The following is a 17,242-nucleotide window of genomic DNA, read 5'->3' as shown; positions in this document are numbered from 1 at the left end:
TTGTTTTTCAATTCTTTTAAAAGTTTACTGTTTAATGTACTTCTCACTCATTTTTAAGATAGTATCAATTTACCAAAATTGAACTGACATTAATCTGCTCCATTTCCTCTTTATAACAAGCTATCTGCTCCGTATTTAGTGTTACTTGCAATTAATTCCAATTTTTTAATAGAAATTATTTCAACACAAGTAGAATTGACACAGATAATACCACATTTAAAAAAATCCATTAAACATTATTTTGCTTTCTATTAATTTGATTTCCAACTACATGCCTGGTTCCCATTGTAAAGCCTTATCTTTAACCAATGAATCAATACTTATACTCTGTCTTGCCAAATAATTACTAAAAATTCACAAAACATTCAGTTTCTTTTATCAAAATATGCCCTCACAGGAGTCTTCTATTTATTTTCTCCCCATGCAATTTTTTTTATAAGAAATTCATGCCGTCTGTCTTTAATTAACATAATCTTTCCAATTGGGTATTAATTTCAACCCCAAGGTCTCCACAAGATTTCATACTAGTCATAAAGTTGGCTGCCTGACAGTTCAATAATTTAATAACTTCTTCAATTTTTGAACAGAGATTTAGAAATTTCCAGTCCATAGACAAACATGTCATATCAAAGGATATTTAAAGATTGTACTTTTAATTTCATGATTGTCCTCAATGTTCTAGGTGTATGATTTTTCTTGTCCAAATTACTTAATCGCTTGATCTTTTATTCTCACTTAGTTCTCTGAAATGTAAGGTAAATAAACATTTTGAATTATTTCACTGGCAGCAAGATCTTTTGCTGCATCTCTAGATTTAGCTGATCTTTCCTTTACACTGTCTTGAATCTGTTGTTAATATTAGTAAAAAGTTCATATTTATTTGTTTCTTTAAAGAGGATGATTCTATTAGTTTGAAGCAAAATTCAAGCTAAAGTTGTGCAGTTTAGTCAGGACGTTCTGGAAAGAGGTTCATAACAAAACATAAGTAATTTTGATTAAAGCCCAACTTCCTTGTCCACACCAAGTAGAATAATACATACATTCAGTCTCGTCATATTTTCTATCTTTAAGATTAAACAGTTGCTCTTTACCTAGAACACAGCACACGTTTAATGGCGGGTTCCCTACATACTCACTGACGATGCATTTTAGAAATACGTATTTTGATCAGCCATTCAAGTGCAAACCTAATATAGACCTGATTGATCAACTGCAATGTTCAAATGATGAACAGAATTGCTCATGTGGCATTTTGACTCTTTACTCCACTATTTGTCTCCACACATGTCCATACTATGCTTTCAAATGGTTGATGGGAATATTGTTACTTAGCTTACTAAGTACATAAGTGTTCTGTGCATTCTCATTTTATTTCCACATTTGACTTTAGGAACCAAATAAAATTAGAAACTGAACAAGGTCTGGTTATTGGCCATTAACATTGAGAGATTTTTTTTCCCGTTCTGATCAAGATAAAGGACATCAGTTGTGTGACTAGTATGCTTTCTACATTTGGGACTACATCTTGCATCATGTAGACTCAGGTAAGCAAAATCTCAAGCAACCCATCTTCTTAACACAGTAAAGCTTCCAACCTCAGACACCTCTGCCTCTCAATACACAGGAATTCTTGATTCAATTTCCCACAGAATGTATCCTTAGAGCTTCTCTGCTATGAACTACCAGTTCAGGTCAAATAATTCAAAATTGTAGTTCACTCCTCATCCTAAAGCAATTCCCTTTGGATTTGACCCCATCACCTCCTGGCAAAATAAAAGGTGCATTAGACTAGCACTACTGAAAATAACAATTAACAATAGTACAAGTGTCTTTAAGAATTTACCTTTTTAATCTTTCGTGTCACATCAACGTGTGAGACATCTTCCAAATTTGGTTCAGTTACCTCTGGACCATAGGCCAGACAACTGAACAGAGTTCTGGAGAAGAAGTTTGGTGATGGACCACCGTGAACTAATGAGATTGCAATCATCCGTCCTGCTTCATAATACCAATCACACCTAAGAGCTACGGAGGGAATAAATATAAATAAATGTTTACAGATTTTGAGTTGCGATGTCAGGGCAAGATGGGAAATGTGAATTCTATATCTACTGCCTTCACATTAAAATAATGACTGCACCAAACAGATATATAATTGATTGAGAAATACTTTTGAACATCCTAATTTAATGGCAGGGGAGGAGATCTGATGCCCTTTGGGACTGTTAAAAGTCAGCATAAATGTGTAAACAGTATAAAAATTATATAACAGCATATAAATTAATTGGAGCTGCCTAAGACTTATCAAAAATCAAACACAGAAACAGCTGTCAAAATGAGCCAAGGCATTTAAAAGTGTTACCCTATCTTTGAAAAAAATATTCTTCAATGTTAAAAATATGATGCTTACTATTTCACTCTGTTGGTATCCAGCCATCTATCATTACAATGGCGCTTTCCCAAAAGTTTGATTTATAGCTACAAGTGGTTTTGAACATTAATGTGGGATTATAATTCCAATGAACTTAAATAGAATATTTCCATTAAATACTGTTGCACTTAAATAAAATATTTCTTGTTAGAAGGCTGAGGTTTCTTGTTTTATCTAATGAATTAAGATCATTTTTTTCAAAATAATGAAAACCATGACATACTGGTTCTGTTCATGTCACCTAGAACTTTATACTATCTCTGCACGGCTCCAGAGATTTGCGAACAGTGGATACTAGGTGACTGCTACAGTAGATGAAAGTACAGAATGTGGTGGGCCAAGGGAATGGGTTGGCATAAAGCCATAAAGATAATGGGGATGGGTACAGGGACATAGCTTGGTATGGGGGCAATAATACCATTCCTCTTAGCCTGAATGGCATATATTAGCAAGGGGATCAAGGATAAGGGAGTAGATATAAGGTATGAGGTGACATGATGAGTGTGGGGTAGCGGAAAAGAGGGTATTTGGCAAGGAGGGCATGAGAGTTGGTGGAATAATTCACCTTTTATTCTTTACTTTACAATGTTGGACAGTACCAGTGTGTCATGGCAGGCCTTCTAACCTTCATACCTGATTCTTTTGGGATGACTCATCCCTATCTTGTGAGCATCCCTCTTTTCTTGGGGTTCGATTCTATTCCCTTCCTTAGGAATTCTAAAGCCATTACGTAGGTTCTAAATAGCATTCCTAATACCATCTGTTTATGAACAAATCTCCCTCATATTATATACACAGGATACAAAAAAATGCATTGGTGTAACTCAAGAAAATTATCAATTTAACATTGTATTATTTAGCAATGCATCAATATTTACATATACTACATCAATATTAAATGCAATTACAAACTGAAAATAGCTATAATTCTGAACTTTTAATATATAATAAAAATATCTAACCTCGAGAATTTAGAGTCATGTTCTTTGAGGTAGCAGAACCTTCAAACAGAAGTGAATTTGCAAGATGATGCATCAGCAAACAAAAAAATTCATAACAGGGATTTCCAAGATCAATAGCAACTTGAGATTTTCTAGCATCATTTGAAAATTGAATGCAAATTGTGCTGGAGGGGCTGAATGTTTTGCGCCTCATCTCTCTCAGAGCTCCTTCCCAGACATTTGTTCTGTCAACAGAAATTCTTGAGATGACGTTCAATTTGATTTGTGACCTTAAGTCTTTCAAAATGTCTGTATGGGATTTTGACGTGAATATTTGGCTGTGGAAGAAATAGTTAAAAAAAAAACCAATATTTTCTAAATGAGGTTAATGACTGAAAAAAATTGAGCAACTTCAATGTTTTGTTAAAAAAACATGCAACTTTCTAATAATTGTTGTGAACTGCTTTATATTTTTAACAGTAGAGTCACTTTCACTTTTCAAACAGTCATTAGGACGTTGTAGTTGTGGATCTTTGACAACCAGCAATGAGAGCAAAAGGAAAAGGGATAGAATAGGAGATGAGAGGTCAAAACAAGAAAGAACACTGAGAAGAAAAGGAGATTGGGGGATGAGTTTTTGCTCCTCCTGAGCTAAAGGGCACTTTCAAAGATTTATTGATTTCATGGAGCTCTCAACTGCCAGCTTCCTCCCTTTTACTGCTAGATTACTAAGTTCTGGGAAACCTGAAAGGTATCTCTTCAATTTAAATCAGGCTGTGGGAGCTCAATTTAAAGATATTAGTGAAGAGTATAATTGGACAAAACAGCTGCAGGTATGAATGTAGCGGGTTGGATGCACATTCTCATTTAATTTTTAAAGTTCTTCTCATCACAGGGCATAATTAGTAGAGGATATGACCTGACAAGTCAGAGCAATAAGGAAGGTGGCTAAAAATGAACAACTTACAACATTTAAAATGCTGTGCAAATGCATTCATGGATAGATTTTTCATCTGTCAGGAAATGGAGCGATAAAGGAACTGGCAGGGTTGAGCAAGGTGATTGGCATGAACACCACCTGAATGGTGGATCAGGCTTGAAGGGTCACATTATATATTCCTCCTATTTCTTCTGTTATGTCCTAAAGCAATTCAAAGGAGCATTATCAAATAAAATCTGCCATCAAGCCACATAAGGAGATATCAGGACTAAATCTGAGTGGTATTATGCACAGGCCAAAACTTTAGATCAATGTACATAATGTGCAGCCAAAGCAAACAAAATATTGAGTTTTAATTCAAGTCACATTAAAGAACACCATTTGGTCGTTTGCACGTCTTTATTTAGAATGAATTGTCGTGGTGCCCAGTTCAAGGCCATACTCAAATTGGGTGATAGAGTAACCTTGGAAGATGCTCAGAGGAGAAATCGAGCTTAAAGTTATTTATGTAGACTTCAACAAGTTTGGTCTGTTTTCTTTGAAACGCCGTGGATTTGAAGGTCATCCAATAGATGTACTTAGAATAAAAGGGCTCAATCTGTGGGACAGATTGAACCATACCCTGTTTCATGCCTTTAAGTTATTTAAGAGCAGTACAAGTCTAGACGTTATGTAGGTTTTCCCTTTCCAGAATAGAGAGTTTCCAGAATATATTGTCAGCTTGTTTGCTATATCTGGATTCTCTGCATTGCCACATAAGAAAGCTAAACCAGCACGTTGCTAAAACAGAGAAAAAAAACATAATCCAGACAAAATATAGAATTAGTTAGTTAGGATTCAGTTCCAAATGAAGCAAATTGAACTTGAAAAAAAGAAGAAATTGAAGAAGCTTGAACTGGAAAGAAAGTGGGAGATGTGAAAACTCGATTTGGAGTCTAAAGAAACCTTTAATGAGTAAAGGTAAGGGAACACCCTGAAGTACAAAAAAAAATGGAAGGACAGAAAATTTGAATAGTACATAGAAAGACATTAATATGTAACAGGGCATAGCAGAGTTGATGAGTCGAAATTTAATTGCTGGTTTGGATTTGGCAAGGAAAATTCATACAGCTCCTAAACATTCTAAGATGGAACTGAAACATATCTTATTTGAGAAAATTGCTATGAGGTTACAGAGCATGTGAATGCAGATTAATGGAAATCAAAGTCTAAACTGACATTGTTGGGAAGAATGTCCAGTCTGTTTCCAGAAAACATTGTAGTAGTAAATAGAGTTAGTGGCAAGGCAATAGCATTGCTACAGTTGCACAATGCTTCTTCAAAATTACCAGCTTAACATGTGTAGCTCAGAAAAAGCAGGTGATTTTGCCCCCAGTTCTGATAAAATTCCCATAATTCTGTGATTCACTATGTATATGGGAGAGCTGTTCCCCTGTTTACTCAGTAAAGTAGGCAAAAAGTTAATATTCTTAGAGACACAAGAGAAATATTCATTGATGGTGGCTGATGCTATATCTTACCCTCCAAATAGTCTGTTCGCTGAACAATGATCTGTGTGGGATGTTAATGGAAGTTATTTACATGTCCCCCTAATAAAGTTAATTTACAAAGTCACTTAGTAAATGCACTCATACCATTTTGCCTATTAGAATGGGTCTGTATTTCATTAGGAAATTAACTGGCAAAAGATTAGATATTGGCACCAAACATTTTCAGGGAAGTTAGCAGACGTGATGCAACTCAAGGTCCTCCAGAAGCAACATCCTGGACGTTTCCCAGATTGTGTTGCAACTAGGTCCCAGGCCCTTGGCCTATATAATGTAAAGAACTCAGTTTAGGGGAAAGCAGACCAAGTGTTGGGTTAACACAGATTTGTGTGTTGGAATAGGTGTGCAGACCCTAAAGAAATGTATGACTAAATTGTACAGCTAATCATATTTGATTTGAGGCCCAGGGGCAGATTCTGGCTTGCTGTCCTCTCTTCTACACTGACATGGCGTCTGTGAATATCTCAGTATACTTATCTTTTGATTAGGAAGTGCACAGCTTCTCAAAGACCAAATGAGGAGTGAACAGTAAAGCATTAGATGGTTTTCCCTACGGAGTACTTCCAGAAAACTGTATGGATTGCCCATGAAATTCTGATGATCATTTGGACATTCACATGGCTCACGCTAATGCTATGATGTACTTTTATTCACTAGAGTTATATGGAGAGGTGGTTAAAATTTTATAGAGCGTGCCATACATGGTTGGAAGACACAAAAGTGATCAGGCCAGGTTTATTGACAGCAGTTCCAACTTTTGATAAACCATTGAGGCTCCAGAGCTGGATCCAGGTCAAAGTCAAATCAAGGAATAAAACCTGCATCCCCATTCTAAGTGATTAAAGACTTAACAGCCATCTAGGTTTGTCTAATACATCGCATCAGTTATATGACACTTTCAATTTTTTACTTATAAATTCTGTGTCTTTTGTATCCTGTCCAATTAGCTACTTGATGAAGGAGCGGTACTCCAAAAGCTTGTACTTTCAAATAAACCAGTTGGAATATAACTTGGTGTCATGTCATTTTTAATTTTGTCCACCTCCACACCATGGACTTGACTAATTAGGAGTTCAGAAGCAATATTGTTAAGAAAGCTTTTAGCAAGTGTTGAAATTGCAATCCATTTTTAAAAGCCTAGTATGAGTTGCCAAGAGAAGTTCAGTCCAACCCAACCAGGTGTCAAATTTCATGTCACATCTTAAAAATTATTTACTTTCAATTGAGCATTTTGATCACTGGCCAGCATTTCTTGTCTATCCAAAGAGGGAAGGTGGTATTATCGTTGACTGTTAATTCAGAGACTCAGGTAATGCTCTGGGGATCTGTGTTTGAATCCTGCCATGGCAGTTAGTGGAATTTAAATTTAATGAAAATTTGGAATTAAGAGCCTGATGATGACCACAAGTCAATTGTCGGAAAAACCCATTTGATTATTTAATGTCCTTTAGGGAAGGAAATGGACATCTTTACTTGGTCTGACCTACGTGTCTCCAGACCCACAGCAATGTGTGGTTTACTCTTAGCTGCCCTCTGGGCAATTCAGGGATTGGCAATAAATGCTGGCCTAGCGAGCAACACCTTCATTCCAGGAATTAAAAGATAAAGAGATAATATATAACCGCTGAGGCCGTTTGCTCATCACTAATAGCAGGATACTCTGAAAAGTTATCACCAAGATTACGAGCATAATAGCCTGCTGTTTTGAGTATCACCAGTATGGAGATAAAATATATAATTGTTGTTTATTGGAAGAGATGTGCCAAATGGTTAAACTAGCTTCAGACCTTTTGAATCAGTCCATGGACATGAAGTGAGAGGACTCCTTAAATTTACTAAGGATAGAGCTCTGGCACGGAGAAGAAATTAATCCCTCAGATGCTGTGTGCAAATTCAAAGACAGATTTTCAAAAAAAAACTTGTACAGCAGCTCAGGAACACCTTAAAAATTTCCAGCAAATGAAGAATAAAAAGTTGAGAACTGAGTCTAGTCTTATCCTCAGATTTCTAAGTATATCAGTTCTGGTGGCTTTGCATGGCTAGCCACTGAAGGCTAGGTGTTATGGATATTATGATAGTAAAAAGAAACTAGAGATAAATTATGTAATCAGTACAACGGAAAGAAGAAAAATAAATCAACAGTTGTGTATTTTGAAGAAAAACTATAATTAGAAAGATAATCAGCTGGTGATTACTTTTCAAGTGATAAATGAGGCAGATACTAATGGGAACACACAAATGATCAGTTGAAGATGCGGCTCTCAAATCGAAACGCCTGTAATAAAATTAGCAAAGCTGGTGTTGAAGCGATTAATGAAGATGTAACACCAATTTCCTGCGAAAGGGACATACCTGAACAGTTAAAAGAGACAATGAGTCTACATGTGGATAAACCAAGTCAGACTTTTCTGGCTATTTATAAAATTTAATGTAAACATGCATACCCAGTGAAAAGAACTCTCAAACTCAATCCTAGTAATTGTCCCTGGTCAGGTAGGAGGTTCAATTTGCATTGGATAATGATATCATTAAACAGAGCTGGAGTCTTCACTTGAACTGGTAGCAAAATCCCATGAGTCAGAGATTGTGTGTTGACTATTGCAAAATTAATGCAGTAACAAAGAATGATTTGCTGTCCAATTCCTTGACTTGAGAATTGTATTGATACAGTTGGGAATTCAGTCTATGTTAGCAAGATTAATTTGCTTAAAAAACTATTGGCAATTACCTCAGACAGATCATGTCCATGAGATCAGCACTTTTATGACCCCAATGTAGAACCTGTTTAGGTATAACATCACACCATTTAATTTGAAGAAATGCCTACAGGTTATTCATCCATGTGATTACTAGATTGTGTCTTGTATTACTAACCTATCGGAACAATCATAGCTGGGAAAATCATTCTAAGCATTTAGAATTCCAACAGAGCATTAAAACAAGTGGATTAGTAATATACAGAGGAACCTCCATTATCCAAATGACACGGGTGGTGAGTATTTCGTTCGGTGAATTGAATATCAGGTAATAGAGGTTCCTCTGTACTTGGTAAAAAGTGAGTTTGCTAAGGCCAACGTCAGTTATTTAAGGCTATTACAGGACAGAGTCAAGCAGTGCCTCCAGAAGTTAAAGTTCAGGCAATAACGGCCTAGCCTGTATCCAAGATGAAAATGGAATACTGTATATAAGTCGTGTAAAAGTTGATTTCATGTAAATGTCGACCCCTTATTTTTTGGCCAAAAGCTCTTGTATTTTCCATATAATTTCACGTAAAAGTCGACCCTACTATATCACATTATAAACGTCTTACACAGGAAACTGTATGTTCCCATTAACCCACTTAAACGAAAGCGCATTCATTCATTCATACGAGTAATTTTACTCATCATTCTTTGTTGACTATATTGCATCTTCATTCATAACTCTACTTAGCCCACTTGGTTTACTACAGCACGTTTTGATTCATTCATTCATACCTGTACTAAGTCTATCAGTACTTAATTCACTACCCATCCAAAAGTTACTATTGTTAAAAAGTTAATCATTTTAATTCTACCATTATATCTGAATAAAAGTGAGTTATATTAGCTACATATATGACAAATAAGGTTCATTACATATGAGAGTAAAGGAGGGAAAGTGAAGAATTTGGTGGGAAAGTTCAAGACGCTTACACATTCAGAATTTAATAAACGTTTCATTTGTTTTTAATATATTTTTATTGAAAAATATATTTAATATTACAAATCAATACAATCAAAACAATACCAAAAACAAGTAAAAAAGTCTAAATCGCCCTCGTACAAATGTTTAAACATGTACAGAAAACAATTACATAAAAACGCCAACTACTTAACTAAATAAATAATAACCAACAATAAACTAATAAATAATAATAATTCAGCTCAGCCAAACAAAACACTTGCTCTCAAATGTAGAGAGCATTAGTTTTCACACATTCATATGTTTGCAGTTCCCCCTCTCTGGATATTGGACTTGTAAAGCACAATCATAACGGCTACATAAAAGCCTTTATTAGTGTGGCAGGCAAAACTGTGTCCAGGTATTCCAAAAAGGGCCACCATGTCTTACAGAAATTTTCAGTCTTGTGGTGAACCATACATGTGAGAAAATCCAAGGGAATATGCTCCATAATAATCTGCTGCCAACCCGACAGGCTGAGGGGATTTTCGGACACCCAACCTAACAAGATATTCTTTCTTGTGAGGATGTTGAAAAGTTTTTTCTTATGTGCATCTACAGGGAACACACTGGGCAGGCCAAGAAGAGGAGAGATCAGGTCCTTCTCCACCCTAACACCCAAAATCCCCTCCATTGCACCCCCACAGCGCTCCAGTATGTTTGAAGCCTACCATAGGACCAGAGACAAATGGGTAAGAGTGCCTGTATCAACACTGCACTTGGGATATGTTGAAGATATCCCTGGTTTAAATTTTGACAAATGATCTGGAGCCAAGTGCACCCTGTGGAGAATCTTCAGCTGTAAAGCCTGGGTCCTGTTGCAAACTGATATCTTTGTGTTTTCTCAAATATCTTCCCATGACTCTGAGGAGACCTCAACGCCTAGTTCTCTCTTCCACACCCTGCAGAGTCGATCAAACTCATCTGAGGGGTCGCCCACCCAATTGATGATATTGAGTGCTGACAAAGTGTACTCTTGACTCTGGCCACTCTCCTCTCTATACCAGATTTGTAGGGATCTGTCAAAAGTGCAGTTGTTTTAAAATAAAATCCCTAAACTCGAAGAAGAAACAAAAAAGCGGTCCCAGTTAGATCACTCGTATTTCCATGCTAACTGATCAAAGAGCTTCACTATATCTTCCTCAAATAAATCGCCCATGCAAGACACATCCCTAGCTGCCCAATGTTTGAATCCTGAATCTATCATCCCTAGTTGAAAACACTGCATAGCAACTATAGGTGTACGAGAAGATGTTTTGCCAATATTGCCTTCCATCTGCTGAATTGTCCTCCATGCTTTAACAGTATTGATAACTACTGGGTTATGGCAATATTCCCTAACTGTCCTCATTTTGTCCAAAAACAGCTAGCCAGTAAAGGGGCACCCTGCCAGAGAGGTTTTGATATCTAACCATATTGAAAAAGGCTCCCCACAAGCAAAATCACTCACTTAAGATAAAAGCAAGCTTAGTTGGTAGTTTTTAATGTCTGGGAGATCCACTCCCCTCCAATCTGTGAGGCAATTGCAGTTTAGCTAATTTAACAAGGGGCCGCTTACAATGCAAAATAAAAGAGCTGAACCAGCTGTTCAGTCTCCTGGACGTTTGCTTATCGAAAATCAAGGGGAGCATCCATATAGGATACAACAATATGGGGAGAATATTCATCTTAATAACCGCTGTACAATTTAACCACGAGACCGGAAGCGCCTCCCATCTTTAAAGGTCTGGTTTGATTTTGTCGAATAATTGAACAAAATTAGCTTTAAACAACCGATCAAGAACTGGAGTGATGAATGTAGCCAAACACACAAAACCCTCCTATGACCACTTAAATGAGAAGTCGATATTCGCCCTCAAGACCCTAGCACCTTTGTAAGACCACCCATAGGCATAGCCTCTGATTTTGCAAAATTAATCTTGTACCCTGCAAAGGTGCCAAACGTGCTGATGCATTGTAGCAGGTGAGGCCCTAAAACTGCTGGGTTTGACAAAAAAAAAAAAGACATTGTCTCCTCACAACAAAACGTGTAATTTTGACCCCACTTCTGGAGCCGATATATTAAGGATTCCTAGGAATGGCCTCTGCCAATGGTTCAATCACCAACGTAAAAAGCAAAGGTGAAAGGGGACAGCTCTGCCAGCTGCCCCTAAATCTGTTAAAATTGCTTGATCGCACCCCATTGGTGATGACCGCCGTGAGAGGGCCACTGTAGGAGAACTATCTTATAAAGGCTTCGCCCAAGCCAAACTGCTCCAGAGTATAAAAAAGATACAGCCACTCAACTCGGTCAAATGCCTTCTCTGCAAGTAGAGAAATCACCAATCCCTGTATTGACTGTTGTCGACACACCTAAATTACACTAAGCAGCCTCCTAACATTGTTGGAGGATCTGTGGCCCTTTGTGAAGCCTGTTTAGTTCTCTTTAACAATAGAAGGAAACAGTCTCCAGCCTTAACACAAGAGTCTTAGAGATGATTTTGAAGTCCACATTTAAGAGTAAAATGAGCCTGTACGAAGTACAATCCTCCGGTACCTTTCCTTTCTTAAGGATAAGTGAAATATTGGCCTCTCCTAGAGATGGCGAGAGACGATCATGATTATATGAGTCAATGAACATATTAAGTATCGGGCCTGACAATATGTTTAAAAATTCCTTATAGAATTCCCTGGGAAGTCCATCAGGACCGGGTTTCTTTCCACTGTGATGCTTATTCACAGCCTCATGCACCTCTTGCTCTGATAAAGGGCATTGAGAAAGGTCTCTTATTTGGGGGGGGGGGGGGTCACACCCAGGAGCTCCAGATCCTTGAAAAAGGACTGTCTTGGCCCACCACTCCTCACAACCCTCAGATTGGTATGACTTTTGAGTAAAATCTTTAGAATGCCACATTAACCTTTTTGAAATCATACATTAGGTTCCCTGACCCTTCTCTAATCAGCGTAATGGCTCGAGGGGTTCTCCTGTTCGCTGCGAGATATGCTAGGTACTTGCCTGGCTTGTCAACATGCTCATATAACCTTTGCTTTATGAAAGTAAGCTCCTTCTTTGTTGTCTGCTTGAGCACGGAATTCAATGAAGACCACAGCGGCGTAATCCTCTGTAGCTTGACCTGCTCGGCTGCCTTCAACCGTCCTTTGAGGAGACATTGCTGTTCGCCATTCTGCTGATTCCTATTGGCAGAGTAGGAAATAACTAACCCCCTGTTTCCTAAAGGACAGACGGGCTATTAACCGAGCCTGAGTCAATGTCTCAAAATGCCCGAAATTCCCTAGAGAAGTACTCCACAAACATATTATGCTTAAGGATAAAGGAATCCATTTGCCAGTGCCTCGGGCCCACTGTAACAGCCTTACTATTAACCAACAGGTACAATGGACCGTGATGGGAGATGGTAAAATTACCAATCGTACAAGATGCCACGCAGCCCAGGGTTGCTATGGGGGTCAGAAAAAAAAAGTAAATCCTGGTGTGACATCTACATGGATTGGAAAAAGATATAAAATCCCTGCCAGTAGGGTGGAGACACTTCCAGACATCCACCAACCCTAACTCCACAGGCATATCCACTAACTGTTTCATTTGTACAAAGGACATCAGGGTGCCTCTGGGCAACCTGTCTACAGTGGGATTGAGACAATTAAAATCTCCCTCTATAATGATATGCCGGGACTCAAGAATGATCAACTTAGAGAATGCATCTACCAGAAATTTGAGGGGATAGGCTGGAAGGCAATAAACATTTAAAACACCATCTTTTTCCCTGTTTATCAGGGCTTTGAGAATTACAACCCTCCCATGTGTGTCTTTACCACACTCTAGTAACTTAAATGGGAGATTCCTCTGAACCAATATAGCCACTCCCCTACTTCTGTTATTAAAAGATGAAAAGTAAGCCCGATTAAAGCCATTCTGCTCTAATTTCAAATGCTCCCTATCATCCAAATGTGTCTCCTGTAACAAAGCAATATCCACATTTTCCTTTCTAAGACTCAAAAGTACCTTCTTCCTCTTAGTCGGTAAGTGACTCCCCTGGATATTCCGGGTACACCATTTAATCAAGTCCTTAGCTGTAACCTTCTGCAATAACATTTAGATTCCAGAGAGGAGGAACCCAAACCACAAATCGCTGAGCCTTAGTGTCGCAAGATCCATTGAACATAAAAACTGCATAAACTAAAACCACTACATTTAACAAACCTACAAAGCTATCGAAGATTATATACAACAAAAACCAAAAAACAAACCAACATATAAAAGCACCAACAGCGCTGAAAAGGGGAACTCACCCCCTGCCCAAAGTGGGCAACTACACATCCTAAAACTCAACTTCCCATTCCGCTGTCAATACTGAAAAAACAAAGACTACCCAAACAACACTACTATTTGTACATACTAAATTGTTCAGATTAAGTTAATTTATCTACAACATCTCTTGCCTTCTCCCACGTGTTAAAGAGATGTACAGATCCATCTAAGGTAATCTACAGCACCGCTGGTTACCTCATATTACTGGATCCCAAGCTCCCTCAGTCTTCTCTTGATGCCGTCATAGGATTTTCTTTTCTGGATCACCACCGCTCAGATGTCCTGGAAGAACATGATCTCAGAGCCCTAGTAAACTAGGGCCTGCAGATTCTTCCTCTGGATTCTGGAAGCTTCCATGATTCTCTCCTTATGATGAAACCGCACCAAGATAGGATGAGACCTGACCACCATGCCATGACCCAGGGAGCCTTCTTTATCTTCAAGCCTCCAAGTTAAGGAATTTCGGCAACCAGTCCTCAATAAATTCTGCCGGCCGTTCACCTTCCTTACCCTGTGGCAGACCGACGATTCGAATATTTTTTCTCCTGTCCCTGTTCTCGAGGTCATCAACTTGGTCAAGCAAATTACGGACCTGCATGTCCAGGGCTTGGATTCTGTATCAGCTTCCACGACTGCAACTCTGTGTTCTACCTCATCCGTCCTTTTCTCCAGGATTTCCAGCTGCTGTTCATGCTTCTGCTACATGAGAGAGATCAGGGCCAGCTTCTCGTCTATCTGCTTACCCAACATCTCGCGAGATTTCACGAGCGTACTTCACCACGGCCTGGAAAGAAATAGAGTCAGAGGATCCTGCAGGCTGGGCCGTGGGCCAGGCCTCAGACTCTCCTCCTCCCTTCGTCAGCATCCCTGAACGGCAAAACCCAAGTTGATTTGTAACTGTTTCCTGGGATTCCATGAGCTTTCCAGAGTCTTGGGATATCAAGGTGGCCAATGTAGGGCGGGTTAAAAGTTTGTCCTGCTTTCGCTGCGGTATGGAGCTCTACAATGCGATCTTCCTAGATCGCCATCTTGGATCCCCCCAAATGTTTAATTTAAGTGTGCCATTATACCAGACCATGACGATGTTGAAGAATTGCAGAATTCTGATATTGCAGAATTTCAATGAATCTTTGACATGGTAAATTTTTGTACCAGTATGTATAAATAAACTTTTATTACCAGTAATTCATTCTGGTTTCTCTTGCTTTTATCCGTAATTACCTTTACTGTAATTCATTGTGTTTTTCTTCTTTACCTGGGATTAGTTGAGCAATCAAATAGACTTCTGCTAATAATAGGATATTTCGAACTGCAGCATGAATTTCAGCCCCTCAAATAATGCCTGTGTAATAGTCGACCCTATAAATTGAACCTTTAAAAAAAAGGTCTAGAAAATTCGACTTTTACACGAGTATATACCATACTACTGTTTCTACCAGGAGTTTGTCTCTAACTTTAGTTCAGTGATCACACCATTAATTAATCTATTGAGGAAAATATGAAAATCAAAATCAGACAGAATCGTGTCAGACAGTCTTTGAGAGGGCAAAGAATATATTAGTAACTGACGACACTTTGACTATCTCAAACTGTAATAGGCCATTCTACGCAGCTATTGCTTTTAGTGACATGAGAGGATAAACAGTATGGCTTCAAGATGATGCTGGTATGGAATGATAGGTTTGTTATTTTGCCAATCCAAACCAGTTTCAAACTAAGTTCTCAGCAGTTAAAAAAACAGCTTTGTGTCTTGTTTTGCTCTGTGACAACCTGAAGTATTCATTGACTGATTCCAAGCCAGTGGATTGATATCGGAGGCTGCTCTTGACTTACTGTGCCAGGGCCCCCTCATGGAAGGGTATGTCTCTTGACTTGAATGAGGTCTGTTGACAAACAAAGTTTACTGCCTATGTGTCTAAAGGCCGAGGCAAAACAGAAGTAATCTAAGCCTGGAATCTTTGGTTAACAGGAATAATGCAACAAAGCAAGATGGGCGGCATGGTGGCACAGTGGTTAGCATTGCTGCCTCACAGCGCCAGAGACACGGGTTCAATTCCCACCTCAGTCAACTGACTGTGCGGAGTTTGCACATTCTCCCCGTGTCTGCGTGGGTTTCCTCCGGGTGCTCCGGTTTCCTCCCACAGTCACAAAGATGTGCGGGTCAGGTGAATTGGCCATGCTAAATTGCCCGTAGTGTTAGGTTAAAGGGGTAAATGTAGGGGTATGGGTGGGTTGCGCTTCGGCGGGTCGGTGTGGACTTGTTGGGCCGAAGGGCCTGTTTCCACACTGTAAGTAATCTAATCTAATCATAACTAATAACCAAGGTGAAATATTAATGGCTTCTGACCATGCCCACTCATGTTTTTGAGAAATTTGGGATTAAGGATTCAGGATTGGAAGTTTAATGCTATAATAATTTATGCTAAAAATTATACACGTTACAGGCAATTACCAGCCTTGACAAAATGTCCTAGATTGAATATATTGGAAGAAAGAAGCCACAATCAAAACAGCAAATTACAACGTATGAGACTGTAAGAATACTAAAAATGAAAAGAACCTGGAACTGTATCACCAAAATGCTTGTAACAGTTAAAATTTCAAGTTAAAATATTGCAATTCTGCCAAGAAAAAAGTTTATTGGACAACATGATAACAATGAAAGAGAATGTTACAAGTAAATTAGGTGTTAAATTTGTAGAATGTTATAAGTTATTAAATTTGGATAGCATTTATGACAACACCACAATGGTGCAGAGTTTTCATTTTCTTTGGAGGTGATGTTAGAATTATGTGGTTCAAAGGATTTTTGTTTCTTGGAACTGCATTTTTAGCTCACAGTAAACAACGATGGGATTTTTTGCAACAAGGTCTGTAATTCTGAGGAGAGTGTGGTGTGTGCCAAGTATAAAAAGGGAATGTACTTTTTTGTAGCTTAAAGTATGATACCTACTAAATAAAATAAGTTTTAGTCAAGGGCTGTTCTAGAGATCTGTTGTACTATGTTATAAAATGTGAAATCATTTGTACCATTTTGTCACCTATTAATTGGAAGTAAACATTTTTCTTTGACAGTTAACAGTTTCCACAAAGAACATGACACAAGTGATTTAATATGATTCAAAGAACTGCAATAGCATGTTGTTTCCAGTGAGGTTTCTTTCTTGGTGACATTTCTTCGCTATGTTACTCACTCAAGAATAATTTGGCAATATATGTTTCTTTCTTTTAACGAAGCTCTCCCACAAAACAAGGTAACTGACTGCTTATATAAGGGAACATTTTGTTTGTGTTTCATGTCAGCCTGATTGGATTGTTTCCAGAGGCAAATAACAAATTTGAGAGTGTGAGAGAGAGAGAGAGAGTGAGAGA

At 38.2% G+C, this 17,242-nt stretch overlaps 1 protein-coding gene across 1 annotated transcript in view; it reads right to left on the bottom strand.

The window, feature by feature from the left end:
* g2e3 (G2/M-phase specific E3 ubiquitin protein ligase) overlaps nt 1-17,242 on the bottom strand; it is a 78,967-nt gene that overhangs the window by 15,054 nt on the left and 46,671 nt on the right. Inside the window, exons 11-13 of the mRNA XM_043698495.1 lie at nt 14,614-14,737; nt 3,394-3,710; nt 1,844-2,025 (exon numbers count right to left, since the gene is read on the bottom strand). Of these exons, the coding sequence (XP_043554430.1) occupies nt 1,844-2,025; nt 3,394-3,710; nt 14,614-14,737 (623 nt within the window). The remainder of the gene's footprint in view (nt 1-1,843; nt 2,026-3,393; nt 3,711-14,613; nt 14,738-17,242) is intronic.

The sequence above is a fragment of the Chiloscyllium plagiosum genome, chromosome 10, assembly GCF_004010195.1.
Source record: "Chiloscyllium plagiosum isolate BGI_BamShark_2017 chromosome 10, ASM401019v2, whole genome shotgun sequence".
Lineage (NCBI taxonomy): Eukaryota > Metazoa > Chordata > Chondrichthyes > Orectolobiformes > Hemiscylliidae > Chiloscyllium > Chiloscyllium plagiosum.
This window is presented reverse-complemented; position numbering and strand designations above follow the sequence as displayed.